The 16,302-nt window shown below is 41.2% G+C and overlaps 1 protein-coding gene across 4 annotated transcripts in view; it reads right to left on the bottom strand.

Moving 5' to 3' along the window:
- The window catches only part of sema5ba (sema domain, seven thrombospondin repeats (type 1 and type 1-like), transmembrane domain (TM) and short cytoplasmic domain, (semaphorin) 5Ba), a 191,909-nt gene that overhangs the window by 111,049 nt on the left and 64,558 nt on the right, over positions 1 to 16,302 (bottom strand). For 2 of the 4 annotated variants that reach the window (XM_042227660.1, XM_042227661.1), the window contains one exon: positions 4,630 to 4,857. In XM_042227660.1, coding sequence (XP_042083594.1) covers positions 4,630 to 4,810 — 181 coding nt within the window. In that variant the 5' untranslated portion in view covers positions 4,811 to 4,857. Of the gene's footprint in view, positions 1 to 4,629; positions 4,858 to 9,220; positions 11,316 to 16,302 lie in introns of those variants that run through there. The other 2 variants (XM_042227658.1, XM_042227659.1) reach the window with 2 other exon arrangements.

Genomic DNA, 16,302 nt, shown 5'->3' with positions numbered 1-16,302 from the left:
TATATATATATATATATATACACATATATATATAAATTCAGGGCGAGCACTTTTTTTTTTTTAAGTGAACCATTATGGCTCAAAGTAGCATCATTCGTGCTCCTCAAGAGCCCTTCAGATGGCGAGACGACAGCTCATCGACAGCACCATTACCCAGACAATGAAAGAGATACAAGATGCGCAATGCATTTTCTGCCTATTATAGAGAGAGAGAAAAAAAGAGTAAAAAGTGACTGGAACAGAAAGTTGGAGAAAAAGAGACTCTAACAGGAGAAGCTCGGAGAGAGGGAAAAGGAGGAGAATAAATGAGAGAGGTGGGGAGTGCGATGGTGGATAGAACAGTGCAGGCAATCTGGAAATAAGAGATATAAAAAGCAAATTCAGGAGGCGAGATTTGCAAGGTATCAAATAGAAAATTAGCAGCAACGTCGGCTGTTTTCTGTTTTTCTTTCTATTGTTAGAGGAACATTACGGTGATTTGAGTCAAGCAGAGGTCCCACTCTGTCAAGAAATCGAATCTATCAGACAAACAGCCTCCTACTCTCTGCGACGGACGTAGTGGGACCGGAGACAAAGGTCTTATTATAAAGCATTATTTTTCTGCACATAGTCCCTGGCTAAACGTTGTGTTGCTTTGATGGATACTGCTGCTGCACTTGGTGTGATGAAGGAACAGCCCAGGTATCCGTCTCACAAACCAGGTTGACCCTTTTCATAAGCTCCTAGAACAGTTCTTTGAGCCTAATAACATAAACTATAACGTCTCCATAAATTCTTTAAGCAGATTCCATATCGAGATTCAGAGCGTTCCAGTTGCTGCCCCCTATCCCGTGCTCTTATCAGACCTGCAGTCTCATGCTCTCAGGGAGTATCATCCATCTAAATCACGAGCTGGCGGCTCATACAGTGTGTGCCTGTGGGTGGAGGTTACGTGATTCCGATGCTGTATTTCTGCACTGATCTGTGGTGTGGCTAAAAAAAAAAAAACAACTCTTCTGGCACATCTTCTGGAACACCAGGGATACAAACATGCAGCAGTGTGTTTGTGGTGGGTCCAAGCGGATGGTAGAAATACCATGCTGTTGAGACCAAACTAAAGTGGGTCACGAGGTTTGATACTAAACCTCGGTGGAAGTTTGTCTACTGTCTCCTGCATCTTCTGTGTTTATAGTACATTCCCCCGACATCGCAACCGCCGCATGTGTGCTCAACTTCTTTTTAAAAATTGATTTCTTCTTTGTGATCACAGCTGTCACAACCAAACTAAGCTAAAAATAAAGCAGCTGTAAAAATGATTTAGTGGCTATAAACAAGGATAATTCTCTTCATATCTACCAGATACTAAGTTTTCTTTGCAAGTACATCTATTTATTAAGAGACATTTCTTATCAATATGAGTGTCCCGCTACTCCTCCAAGTATACAGAATACAGCTGGTCTTAAATCCACATAACACGCTCGAGTTGATGGACTTATTTATATAAATTGTTTTGGGTTTTTTTTTTAACTCAGTCTCATTAAAATCTCCTGTAATCCCTTGTAATCTCATTTACAAGAGAGAGCAAGAACAAGACATATCCACAAGAAGACAATCAGCAGCAGACAGAACGACAACAACAATACACAAAGAATCATTAAGAACAATTACAAGAATCGTGAAAACATTATTTAATAGTTTTGAGCTGATGCTGTTTGAACAGGTAACCAAGGTAAGTGCATACAGTGAAAGTCAACATTAGTCCTTTATAAATGAATAAGATGAGATGACCTTTTATCCTCGACTTTAAGTAACTCCATCTAACCTTTTCATATGGAGAAAAATGATGAGTGCAGTGTGATACACAGAGACTGCTGTTTTGTTTGTTTGGGCAGAGAGACAATACAGAATATTTTATAGCCAATGACAAACATGAATATTGGATACCACGGAGGTTTATGGTCGGAGGAACCAGAGGTGGAGGACCGGAGGACATGCGATGCCTTCTACTGGTGCTGCCAGGATAAAATGTCACTGGACTGCACATAGAAAATCTAAAACTCATTTAGATAGGAAGTCAAAACACAAGAAAAACACACCTATATCTATAAATACTTGTCAGTATAGATGCATACACTTGTACAGCATGAGCACACACTTGTGCATGCCCATAGCAAAGACTGGCTGGTCTCCTTCAGGTGACGCAGCGCTTCAGCAAGCTACAATAAAACGCTCATCAATCACAGAGGCTAATCTCAGGTTCTTGCTGGCACTTTCATTGTGCAGGCCTTTCTGTAAGGCTGCCTTCACATAATGCCCCGCTCTGCTTGCTTTGACAGGCCAACGGCCCTGCAGCTCCCTGCCATGAGAGCCATTCTCAAGTGGCACGCCTTTGAAGTGAAGCACTGGCGGGGCCCAGGCTAATCTGGACATCTGGAGGCCGGGTGGGTGAAGCAGGACAGGGAAAAAGCCCTTGCATATAGATAGTGTGAGTCTGGTTTTGTGGGGGAATGAAAAAAGCCATTTCTTGATTTCTATAGATTGTAAATCCAATAGAATGGAGGCTCTAGTTTTCAAACTTAAAACTGCTCTGACACAGAAAGTTCAGCATAAAGAACCAAATGGCACATGGGTCTTTACGTCAATCTTCAGAACCATAGACAGAGTTCAGGTCTGCAGCATTGATAAGCTGGACACAAGCACATAAACAGTCTTGTTAGAAAACGGCACACTCCAAAAAAGAAAAACCAAAAAGACGGATGCATGCTTTGGAGGGGGCTGAGAGCATTTCATAACTCCTTCAGGCCACCTCTCCAATCTTTCTGTCCTCAATCTCCACCAGCAATTTTTTTTGGGCTTTCCAATCCTACTCACCACTCTTGGCAGATGAAACACAAACAGCCCTATTCAAAAATAAACACAGCAATTTTGTGTGTATTTACCTTTGATTCTGCGCTCCAAACTGTTCTGTTCCATTTCACGCAGTGAGGAACACCTCGTTTCTTGGCCCACTGTACAGATGAACGGGCAAGATAGCGGGCGCCATTATTCCACACTATCATTTTAATCTTGGCCCGTTTTTCTTTCTGCTCCTTTATAGATGCCTTTTGACCTCGCCAAACTGTGAGGTTCTATTTACAGATGGCACAAAGATACATTTATGAAAATTGAAAAGTGGCAAATAGGGTTCCAGATATGAAAAATAGCTGACATAAAATTCCCTGGGGCCAAACTGTCCCCCTTAACTTGACAGCAACAGTTTGCCACACTGAACTTTAGGCTTGTGAAATCAATGTTATTGGAGATTTCAAACCATAAGCATAAAAGACTCATTTGTTCCCACACTTGCATACATCAGACTGTAACGCTGGATGCATGCTGTGTTTGGTTTCAAAACCATGTCTGTAACATCTGACTCTACTTCAGATGCTAATTCCCTATAACTGCAAAGGAACCTCATGGCAACACTGAGAAAAGTGTTCAGGATTAACACGTAAGCAGGAGCTGTGACCAAGGAAAAAAGGTACGCAGTCGCTTGTGTTTGTCAGTCTAGCATCCGCAGTTTTCAACATATCGTTTTCAAATTTTGTGTGATGGTAGACATCAATACCAGCTCGAGCTGATTTCTGATTTAATTTGAGTGAAAATAAGATCAAAGTCAAGGTCACACCAAAAGTAAAAATCTATAAAAATGTTTTATTTAAAATTTTTATGGATCCTCTACTTGACCTTGACTGTTATTGTTAGCGCCCAAGGTCAAAGTTCAAGGAACCATAGAGTAACATATTAGATGAAAGGGCATGAAGAGAGCTGCGCAACACACCTTTTATTTTTTCAATACAATGCCATGATTTTTGCAAAATCGCACACTGTGTAAATCTAACTTAAAATCAGCTCCAGTCATATGAGTAAAGATAATAAAATTCACCATGTTAGTATGTAAAGCTTCATAGCTCAAAGGTTAGGAATTAGGAAAAAACTTTAGTTTCTCTGAATGCTCGTGTACCTTAACCATGACACCAAATACGGCAAGTTTTATTATTTTCCATTACATCTTTACATCAACTGTTTTTCCTCAGGGATTATATGCACCCCTCACCTCACCTTTAGGGGATGTGCATGATGAATAGCTCAATAGATTTCAACTGTATCGGCCTTTTTTTTCTCCCATGTGTACATTTAAGATGAGTCAATATAGATTATCGACAAGATGACAGCAGTACAGCAAGATGGACTTCAGCATGATTGCTCAGAGCAGAGTGTCCCTCATCTAAAAAAGAAATGTACCCACTATGTCTGAATAAAGCTGGAGCTGACACTAAAGTGAAGCATGGTGTTGTTTTCTCTTTTTTTGACTCCAAATAAGTCAGCAGCAGCAGCTCGACACTTGACTGCTTTCACAGCCTATCCTTTCATGTTTCCCTTATTTCAAATTCTTTTGTTAAAAAAGGAAACGGTAATAAATCTGAAATTTGAAAATAAGCTGTCACAGAAGAAAAAGCAAGATATCAAATTACCAGGAAGCTGAATGAAAATGCTAATTTTACAAAAGCCACAAACTGCATTGTCCCAGCAAAATGTGTCCATGTAGAAGCAGCACTGCAAGTACAGCACTGACTGCTACAAAATGTGCGGTTGGAGGTGATCACTGACCTCTGATGGAAACCTTTGGGTGTTCTTTCTTTGTGCACTCCAGATGGGTCAGGGGGTCCAACGAGGATGGGATCGGGGTCGTTGGGACAGCGGAGTTCTGCGTGAAAACAGCCGGGAGGAGAAGGAGTAGGAAGAGGCCAGCCATAGACGAGGGGGCGGAGTCCTGTGAGGACGCAGTCATGGTGATGACCTCTCCTCTAGCTGTCAAGCTGGGCCTCCGGGATACAGCTGGAGAAGAGAAGAAATGACTTCAGCACCTCAATGCAACATTTCTACACCTGGCTTCAAAGAAACGAAGCTCTCTCTGAGTCACTTCAAAATCTTTTTTTTCCTCGCAGACTTTCTATTCCTGAGGGCGTTCCTGAATGAAGCACAGGAAAACCGAAAGAGACTGAAAAAAACGGTGCAAAGGAAAAACATTTTGATAGAAAGGACATCATTGTGGGCTGAAAAAAAAAGAACCAGACAAATAGAGGGTGGCTGGAAAGATGAGCTAGAAAGCTGAGTGAAATGCAGGAAATAAATGAATAGAGTTAGAGGTTAGAAAGACTCAGAGCGGGGAAAATCTAGCTTCTTAAAGAGGTACCCCTGACCCTTGAGATAATTATTTAAAATGTGCAATTAAACCTCTAAAGTTCATTTGATGGCTGATTAAAACAGGAAAATTGAACCCAATTGTGGACTGTTCAATGAGGCAGAAGGTTCCAGCAGTTAGTGAAGCAGTAACGAGTTCACTTAAAATCTGCGACTTTCAGATGCTTCAGTGCTGGATTTTTTTTTAAAAAGAAAGAAAATGTTTGCACAACTTTGATCCTTGCATACACCTGACATCCTGGCATGTTTACTGCACATGTGATGCATTTCAGCGCATTACTGGTTTCTCTCGCTTCTTCTGAATTACGTCTTATGCAAACAGACTTTGGCAGACTTACACGCAGATGTTTCCAAATGCACACACACAGAGACACTCCTGCTTCCCCGGTAAATGTAATCTCTTCCAGTTATAACATATGAGTCTACAGTGCGGCGCTGAAACCAGCAGTTCATCATCTCCCAACCCCGCACTCCTTACGATGTTAGCTTAGCGGAGTGTAATGTTATTAAAGTAGATTAAAAACTGAGAGCATCAACTTTCTGCAGCACTTTGGCTTGGTTACATATCTCTGTAGTGTTTTCCTCACTAATGCTTCAATCAATAACAAATTATTAGCTTGGTTGAGTTGCAAATCAACCATATTGCCCTGCAATCAATTATCCCTCTCACTACAGCCGGTAACTAATTAGGCAAATGCAAATAGAGCCCATGTTTGTCATTACAATACAGTGGAGTCAACTGCCAACTAAAATAATGCTGATGAAACAGGTGGAAACATTCAGTGCAGTCTGCAGCAGACTAGATTCAGTGAAGCTGGATATGTTTCAAGCTTTAGGGCTGCTTGTTTCGACTACACCACGAAGCAAAAGGGAAAAAAAAGAACTTTTTGATCATTTGTCCATATTTTATTTTATGATTTTATAATGTTTGTCCTCCAGTCTGAAACATGAAAACAATCATGACTCAAAAAAATGACCGAGTCCTCTTTAAGGGGTGCATGCGGGCCACTCGAGCTGGCAGCTGTCGGGGTTTTTGTTTCGTTGAGAGGAAGCATGAATATTTGAGTGCGTCATCAAGTTGAGACTCTTGAAAATGCATCAAGCCATTGTCACGTCTGCACGCTCTACCTCTTGTACTTTGTTCTTTCCTCTTATCAGACTACCTGTCATTGTTCTCTACTCTGAGACCTTCAGCATTTTGTTTCACTTGGTTTTGCATCTTCTTTTTCTTCCTTAACTTTCAGCTATTATTGTTGTGCATTTAAGGAATATAACATCTTCCATTTGCAGGCTATGATGCTTCCTAAACCTCCATTTCACCTCAGAAATATAGCAAAAGCAAACCTTTACTGTTATTCAGTCATCTGAAACTTTTAGTACACACTTCAATTTTCCCCCACGTTGGTTATTGTAACTCACTTTTCATGTGCATCTCTCTGTCCTCCAGTTAGTGCAGGACGCAGCACAAAGCCGCTAACAAAAACTAGCCAGCGTTCACATATCACACCTATTCTTGCATCCCTTCACTGGATTCCAGTGATATAGTATTAACAGACCTATAAAGCTCTACATGGAAAACACATTTTTATAGATTAGCTTACCCTTAATCTTTCCCCCTTTATTTTGAGACAACGTTTGCGTGCGTGGAGGTGTGTATGTTGGAAAGAATGTGTCATAAGGCTGATTATGTGTCTGTTTATGTTTAAATGTTTAAAATTATCCTTAACATGTTGCAAAATCACACTAGTCCTCTGCAATCAAGCAAAAAATCACTGTTCCTGGCATCAGTATCAGTTTCTGATTAGACAAAAAACAACAACACTTCTATGTTAGCAAATAGTGATTTTGCCACTTCATTTTGATTTAAATAAGGATAATGAGGTCTGTGCATCTGGTAGTGTCATGCAAATATAGTCTATGAAAAATATGACATTTCAGTTTTTATGTTTTTTTAATAGCATTTCCTTCCTTTTCACCTTGTGCAATAAACCCAAAACCCTAATGCTTTTTTTGTCTTATATAAAGTAAACAGCGCTGACGCCCTGATTTAATCAAACTTATGTAGTGTGACTTCAGGAGATTCAAGCTGAAAAATGTGGCCATATTTTTAGCCTCTTCCTATAGGACGTCTGTTAGTTGCATAACTCGCATGAGTACTTTGGATCAGCGAGTGCCAAGTTGTCTTTCTAAATTCTCTGCATAACTCGTTTGATTCCTCCTTTCAAAAGTTGCATTTATCACTGAGACAAAGCCCAATGTTGTGCATGCAAGCAGAGATATGACAAAGACAACCGTATAAATGGTCAAGAAAAGTATTTCTTCCGACAGATTCGCCTTTCACGTCTCTCTTTTTTGGCATTTTCACTTTAACTAGATACCTCACAGCAGAGTGAGACATGACACACACAGAGAGCAGGACAGAGACAGTGCAGGATGACACCCAATTAAGGTTCCAAGGTAAAATCAAACCAATAATATTTTATTCAAGGGTATGAGTTTTATTCTTTAGAACATGTCATTTTTTTAATTTCTATTATCTGCAGGAGCAGCTTTGGCAGGTGCTTAATTCATACTAAATCACTGAGTCCTGAAAGTCAAAGAATGACTCTACAAATCCTCTCATTAGTTAAAAAGCCGGGCTGAGAGCAGGCAGGCCAGGAGATCATGACAGATGACCGGGACTCTGCTGTAAGCTTGAAATTGTGGTGGCCGAGCTATCTTGGCACGGAGGCGCAAGGGGGAGGAACTGTCAGCAGCAGAACGAGGCTGGTGTGTGGCTGTCAAATATTTCTGAGAAAAGGCATGTCATACACTCAAGCAAACCCAGATGCACTCAAATCTCAGCACCGAAAACAGGCAGAATCCAGACATGGACAGCTGGTCACACTCCATATTGGGTCACAGCGTGCGGGCAGAGCTGATGCATGCTGTGTGCCAACATCAACTCCTCAGTGTGTCCGTGCACACTTGTAAACCAATGTGCGCGTGTGTGTTTATGTGAAGCGAGAATCTTTAAGTCGGCTCCAAAGTGGCCCGATAGTGCCCATCCAATTTCCCATCCTGCTGTGTTTGGGATTAGCAACAGTTTGTCGGCGAGGAACCAGGACAATCAATACCACAGAGGAAGCTGTCCATAGGAGGACACATGCGTGCACACACACACACACACACACACGCTTTTAAAAAGACTCTGTGAGCCACCGTTCGCCTGTCAGTTGATCATTCAGTCTGATACAATGAGTTAATCAGAGGTACACTATTTGGACCTAGAGGATACTGTGTGGATTGGACTAATAAATGTCCAAGCACGTCTCTTTGTCACTAATTTAAGGTGAAGAGAGACTCTTACTGCATCGATGCTGGGAAAATGGTGTCTGGAGAGTACGTTTTTGGTTCTTTTTAAAAAGTAAAACTACTACAACAAGCAGACAGCTTTTTTAAAAAGAAAAAGAGGATGGAAGGAAAATCCACTGGTGGCCTAGGATGAGGAGGTTTTGTTGTCTCCAGAACTGAGAGAAATAAAAGACCATGAACTTTCAGACACTGTGATCTTAGATTTCTGTACTTTCACTGCTCTTATGAAATATTTCTCACTTGTTTTAAAGGCCAGCTGACATTAAATTACATTCTTAATAACATGTTCTCCTTTTTACTTTGAGCGGGTATGCAAGTACCTTAACTTGGAATACTTACAATGTCCCGATTTGGCTTGACAACGTGTTTCATTGGTATGCTATGAACATCCTTTGTCTAAGTATGCTGAACATGGATCCTTTGCACTTGTCCAAAACATTTCAGCCTTGGCTCTCTAACTTTGTCTCCAAACCACTCAGCCTGAGCTGTCCCTCTGATATGCTCATTTCTATTCTTGTGCATCCTCGCAACAAAAACCTGCAGTTCTACCACCTTTGAACAACGATACACAACCAACCCCTGGGGGTCAGGACCCCGAATGTCAAATAAAATATGTAGATGATCAAGAGTGAAATTTTCTTACCAGAATGATCAGAGCCTAGGTTAACAACCACCGCCATCGGAGGTCCCGATGGAAACTGTGCTACTGCTGGGCAAAGACAAAGGAAGAGGAGACGGGTCCAGCATGGTCGGGAGCAGCAAGAGAAAAGCAAAGGTAGGAGTGTGGAGGCGTGAGTAAGGGACTGCAGAAGGAAATGACGAAGACCGCAGAGAGGAGGGCATGCAGAGAGTTGGCGTAACAGAAGGGGATGCAAGGGTGAAGGTGAAATGGAGACGGATGATCTGCTGTGGCGACCTAAGATGCTGAACAATGATATACATTAGCTTTTATTCTCACAGTCTCCTTTTTATTCAATAAGGACAATCAAACACACAGCTGGGAAAAGTGAGCTGCTGTTTCCACTTTGAATACTACAGAAGTAAGAGCACTTAAATGTACCTTCAAACAAATTCTAACAAGTTCCTGTCTCCATGGCTTGCATGCTATACTGACCTTGGCTTTTACTGCAACATGCCAGCTGCTGTCAATCAAACACAGCTCCAGCTGATCAAGACATTTTGTAACCTTCGCTTAAAGCATGGACTTACAAACAATACTTTCTTTTTCCATTTTCACATTTCATCTGAAAATGGCAATGTGCGAGACAAAAATGGGGCAATGACTTGCAAACAAACCTCTTGGCTGTCACGCTTTAGCTTCTTTATCCCCATTTTCTGTTTTATGTTGTAACCAGTTAGTATTTCTCATTTCTGAAAGCCCACTTCCAGTCATACGCTCTAAGGTTTTGTAAATGACATTTTGCATCATTAAATTCTAATCAACCCCTCAGCACATATTTTTTTGTTCAACTTGAAATGCCTGAAAAAGTGTCCATGTTTTCTTTATGGGCACAAACTTCATCTAATGGCTGAAACCTTTTTGGTCCCATAGCCAAGATGATGACCACTGAAGCAGAAGTATGCAATATTCTTCTTCTTTATCTGGTACTTTCGTTATCGCCTTTCTGCCATACCTGTGGTAGATAACATCATCACTGAGCGTGTATCTGTTCCCCTGCTTTCATTTGTTCTTTGCTAGTTTCTCTTGTTACCCTTCACACTCAAACTTTCTACAGCCAAGTCCTCGTTTCTTTCATGGCACTCTCTTTTTTCTAGTTCCTAAAGCTCTCCCTCTGTTTGATACTTTGCCTGTTTTTGGATTTCACCTCTATTCTGCTTCCCTTGAACTTCACTATCACTTGGAATTAATATTTTGGATTTTAGTCTATACTTTGCATGTTGTGCCTCAAACTCAACATTAAAAAAAATTGATAGCATTACTTCATTTTATGATCTTTTTAAAAAAGGAATGAATTTGAATATTTAAGTGAATGAACTGTCTTACCCTTAGCTGTGTACTTATGTAGGCTAAAAACTAATTTTGACTTAAATGTTTCAAAGCTAAAGGCAGTGTGTTTCCTGCCCAGGTGTACTGCATTAATATCTCGCTGGGATGCTTCTGTGTGGTTGCAGCATGTTGTAAACAACCCAGAGCAGTGCATCAACTCAGTTTTATTCCCATCGGCTTGCAATTAAAAGGGCTACACTGGTTTTGTGTTAGGCAATTTTGGAAAGCTGAACTTAGACAAACAAGGTAAGCTGTTTATTTATTTATTTATTTATTTTAATAATAATTTTTAACTCTTTATCCAGGTGGCAGCCTGTAAATCTAAAAATTTCCCTCTGCAAGCTTCCACAAGTCCTCGCCAGTGCCAGCACGTATCTATGGCAACAGAGCGGCAAGTTGGTAGTTAAGCAGCAGGAACCAGGTTGAGTGTATTTAGGCACAGACCTCAACAGGCTCCTGAGGGGGGGGGGTTGGCGGATTGCCCAATGATGAATAGGAAGTGAAGACAATGAAAAGCTTGGAGTCGGGAAATTTGAGCAATATATATTAGATTAGGCAAAAAACTAAAAATGCATTCAGTAGGTGGACCTAAGAAAAGGAGGAAATCAAATGCAATCCAGCAACTTTGCCATCAATAGTACTTCTGCAAAGCTTCCACACTTTCAGTTCTTGATGAGATCATAGGGGTGGTGGCACATGGCATTACCTTATATTTAAAAGTGCAGCTGATATTTTTTTCTCCTGTATATGAATATCTATCTATCTATCTATCTATCTATCTATCTATCTATCTATCTATCTATCTATCTATCTATCTATCTATCTATCTATCTATCTATCTGGATGGATGGATGGATGGATGGATGGATGGATGGATGGATGGATGGATGGATGGATATAGCATTTTCCAAGTATATCTAACTTCTTAACACTCAAAGCAAGCACATTTACAGAAACGTGTAGGTTGTACAAGTGTCATTCCTCTACTTTGGCCTCACAGTTTGACACAAGCCTTTCCATTTAGGTGTCACAAATAGTTAAAAATCCCAGGTACAACTACAGTGGGTCAACCAACTCGCTAGTCAAATCCAGTTGTATGATGTGTGATTTGAGGGTGCTTTATATGCAAAATGACCAGTGTGAAAGAATTGTGGTGATATATTTGGTCCTTGCTCCACACTGGTGGTTCATCTGTGGTTTATTGTTCACAGTTGCAACAATCTTGCAACCAAAGACAGCCTGAGCCAGAATGCTGAAGTTGTCTGCCAGGAACATGGGATGACCATCTCACAATGTTAATGCAGCTATGACTTCTATCTGCAGAGCAACCAAGTGGAGTGCAGCAATAACATCAATAGATGGTAGTAACACATTTAAAAAACAAAATGTTAGCGATTCCAACAATAAAGGAAATCTAGCTGAGCTGCAATAGTCCTCCAGCTGTTATCGTGACAGCAACAAGGAGCTTACAGCATGGAAACAAACAGGATGAATTGAAGCCGTGTGATATTGCCCTAGTTCAATTGCTATTATCACTCAGTCTATACAGTATGTGTCAGACTTGACGTCCTAACTTATGAGATTGATGGAAACGTGCCTTAAGGTAGCAAAGAAAACTGCTGCACTGCCATAAAACATCGTGAACTGGAGCCAAAAATCTTAAGAGCTGTATGGATGCTCCAGGCTGACAAAGAAAAGCCTTAAAACGGCTCTTCCATTGAATAACCTCTGTTCTCACTTCTCTCCTTCATTTACTTGAAACTGTGGTGTCAAATAATGGTTCAGCCTGAAAGCCTTGGCTCCAAAAGTTACTGTTCACCTTCAGCCTGAGAACAGAAAAAAATAAAATAAGGGCCGGGCAGGGGGCCATAACTGCTATTTTTCAAATGTGTTTGTCAGATTGCAACACATTCTTCCAGGCAGCCGGGCCACTTGTCAGGTGACCGCGAGCGATGCAGCCCCCAAACCCCCCAAACCCCCACATCTCTTACTTTCATCGCTCCTTATTTGCTCAGCACAACAGAGACAGTTATAGAGCAGGACTTTCCGGAGTCCACTCCACCTTTGCTGCTTGTTTGCCTCTTAATTTCCACCTAGCTTGCAAGGAGGGTACCTTTAATTACAAGTCAATGCCAGCTCCCGGAGCACAATCTCATCAGAGTCTGCTATGACACTGATTAAATTGCTTCCGGCCCGCTGGGAAGCAGTTCCTGGCTGGATAAAGAAACTGTCTGTTTTATGCCATTTTGGAGCAGGAAGGAAGTCTGCGTGACCAGTGGGGTGCGTGTGTGGAAGAAGAAGAAAGACGGAAAAAGAAATCAGTGTTTGTTGCTTTTAAAAAGTGTCATCATAGACAGCAGATAAGTGTAATCGGTCATTTCTACAGCAAAGCTCTTTTTTTCCTTGATTCGTTTGAAGTGATTAGACATCATTGTTAAGTATCTTTTACCACTTTTTCAAGTTAACCCCCTCCAGAGCTTTAGGTGCATGAAAAATGTGTTGTTCCTACAGAGCCTGCTGCGATCCCAGTGCTCATCATTAGCTTTCATGGCACAGGAATACAAATGCCTCCTCATCTGAAAGCTCACAGGAATCCTCTCTCACACAGAAATGAATTACAGCAGAAGGAAATAACACCTGTTTCCTCAAGCAACTCCATGAAGATCCGTGCCTCCAACTCTGCGCGTAAATCAACGTTTGTTTTTTTTTTAAAAAAAGAACAAAAATGAAGCAGGGCTCATTTCACACCTGTCGCTTTATCTCACCGTCATCTCCGCTCACTTGTATCTTTACACGTGCCTTTGTTAAATTAATCCAAACGCGCTTTGTGATAAAGGAAGAGAGCCGCACTACAGTTGCACAATCCTGTCCTATTCAGCCTCTCTAACTTGTGTCCTCGGGGCAGTTTGGTCCAGCCAAAGCTACATTGACCATGTCTAATTCGACTCAATAGCTCAACCCCACCAATCTCTTTAATGCTGGCATTGTGATAGGGGGGTGGGTCGGGGGATTGGGGAAGGGGAGGGGGGGTTCCCGGGAGTGTCGAGGGAGCTGCGCACAATATGTAGACAACACACTTTGGGGAAGGACACACAAAAATGAAGATGATGGTGAAGATGGTTGCAGGGTCAGACAGAAGCCTTTTTTTACTCGATTCTTTTTTCTTTTTTTTATAAAGAAGGGGTTACGGTGGGGTCACGGCAAGCATCTCTTGTTATTGAGTATCTTCAATCATGCTTGAGAAACCAGACACAGGCAGAGAAAGGTTTTCCATAGGAAGGAGGGCTGACCTCAGACCGGGGGAAAATGTGCATGCGTGTCTCTGTGTTTATGGGAAACATTGAGTGACAGGGCTGATGAGGTGGTGAGGTTGGCGGGTGGGCCGTCTGGATTGTGTCCGATATCAAATCAGAGGCTGCTGAGGAATCGAGGCGTTACGGTGCCTCAGGGAAGCTGCCATCTGATATACTTGTAGCTGCAGACTGTCAGCCGAGATGCTCTGAGAGGAGGCAGAATAAAGAAAACGGCGACAGAGAGGAGAAGAAACACCGGATATGTCTGCACACATTTTACTCATAAGCTTGTGACCATGAAAGTACTGTGAGGACTGTGAGATATGCTCTGCATATAGTATCTGACTCCTCTTAGTGCTCAGTTTTCTTTTATTTCGTCATAAAGGGAATATGTCAGCGTCTTCTTTCTTCCCCGGTTCATGAATCTGTTTTCTAATAAATCATTTGCTGATATCTGCGACTGAAGGACATAATTGAAGTGAAAATGTCAACTGCTGTTGTCTTTCATCAAAAAGCGGCGCGTCGTGTCATCCTAATTTCTGTCATAGGAGATAAAGTCAGTTCGTTTCTTATATTCTTATTAACTAGGCCCCTATATAATATCCACTCGATAGTTACTCTGCTTTTTCAGAAATGCATCAGTTAAATTACAATATTTTGTCATTCAGCTGGAGATGTGCAGCAATGCTCCTCCTGCAGACATGACAGCATATTTATAGAAGGGACTGCAATATTTCACACCTGATGCACACGAGACAGCAGGGAGGAAAGACGGGTTTATTAAATAGAAGTTATGCAACAAAGAAAAGGATTCATATTGCCTGCTTTTCTAAAAAAAACAACAAAAAAAACCAACACATTTTTATCATAGTTTTTAAAGACAAAACTTAGTTTTTTATTGCTCATGAAAACAAGACTGACTGTTCAGTGTCTTAAAACTGGCGTTTTTCATAATATTCGCCAGTTTATTAAGCTAACTTTTTAAGAGATTTTGAGAAAGCAGTCTCTCTTTCTCTCTCTGCATGTTTACCCATGTAGAGCTGTAGTCTTCACCTCACTCCGACAATGCTGAAACTGTTTTGGGACTGCGACCACATCTGCTCTGAGACTGCTGTTGTGATTTTAAGGGGGGAAAGGGAAACCAGAGTGCCTCCTCTGGTGCTGATTTGTGAGAATATTTGTGATTTAACACATTTTAACACATTTTAACACTGAATTTGGACACATGGATGAAATGATGCAGATATAGTGGACTTTAAACATTTTTAAACAAACCCTTACATCAGCTTTCTGCTAATGAAAACTATAAGCTGCACATAAATTGCCACCTAAAAGCGAGTACGTGGACATCGTTTTGTCTGGAAGGGCTCGAGGTAGAGTTTTCTTGATCTGATTTGTGAGCACATATTAGTCATGTCTAGCCTCAAATTAATAATCTGTGTGCACTAATTAGCAATTTGTTCCATTAAATTAATAACTAGTGCCCTTGATGTGCAAAATCATGTCCTCATATTACATAATTTCATCTCAAATTAGGTTAATAGCATTAAGTTACTCCAGCAGTCAGAACTGTTTGAGTGTGGCTGCTCAGTTAAAGAGTTTAGGCAGCAAAGAAATCTCGGTGTTTCATTGTAGAGGTGCCCACAGAATTTCCCAGAATATAACGTAAGTGAGATCAGTCAGAAATCTAAAGTGGTAATGGTGCAATCAGCTGGAAAAATTAGTGATATTTCACAGTCTGTGTAATATTTCTTTTCTTCTATAGTGCAAAGGAGGATGTGTTGGTGGGGCGTTGAAACTGTAATTAGAATCAATTTGTTTCTTAGAACAAATCAGTATAGAGCACTAGCTTCAATAAACAGATCCTTTTACACTTTTGGCTTTGCAAACGCCCTCAGGTAGCCTCAGGCAAACGGCCCTAAATAGGTGATCAAACTCACGCTGGCCTCTTGGAAATGTGGAACTCAATTATACGGTGGATGTACTCGCAGCAAAAATCAGGTGAAGAGTATGATTTGACCAGGAGTGATTGTGCAAGAGTTTGATTGAAGGATAATGGGCTGAGGCCAGACAGACAGCTATTAATGGTCAATAGACGGCCAATCAGGCTATCATTACACGATTTGATTGACGCGCTGTGCCGAGGGGAGGCTTGGTCGAGGGTCTGTGTAACATAAGATACGCTGGGAAACGTCGAACCCCACACAGACTACGCAGACGGACAGGAATACAAATTCAAACCTCGTCTGCGTCTCACATCAAACACACACCTGTGAGTGCCAGCCATTTTATACCTTTCTACAACCCTGGTAGGTAATAATACACTGTGTCTGGCCCTCAGAAACTCTATTATGATTTCACTTGGCACTGTCAACCGCAGTCTCACACCTTCATTCACACACACAGAAACTATAATGTGATATT

Source organism: Haplochromis burtoni, unplaced genomic scaffold, assembly GCF_018398535.1.
Source record: "Haplochromis burtoni strain Fernald_Lab_line unplaced genomic scaffold, NCSU_Asbu1 Contig_275, whole genome shotgun sequence".
NCBI classification, from domain to species: domain Eukaryota; kingdom Metazoa; phylum Chordata; class Actinopteri; order Cichliformes; family Cichlidae; genus Haplochromis; species Haplochromis burtoni.
This window is presented reverse-complemented; position numbering and strand designations above follow the sequence as displayed.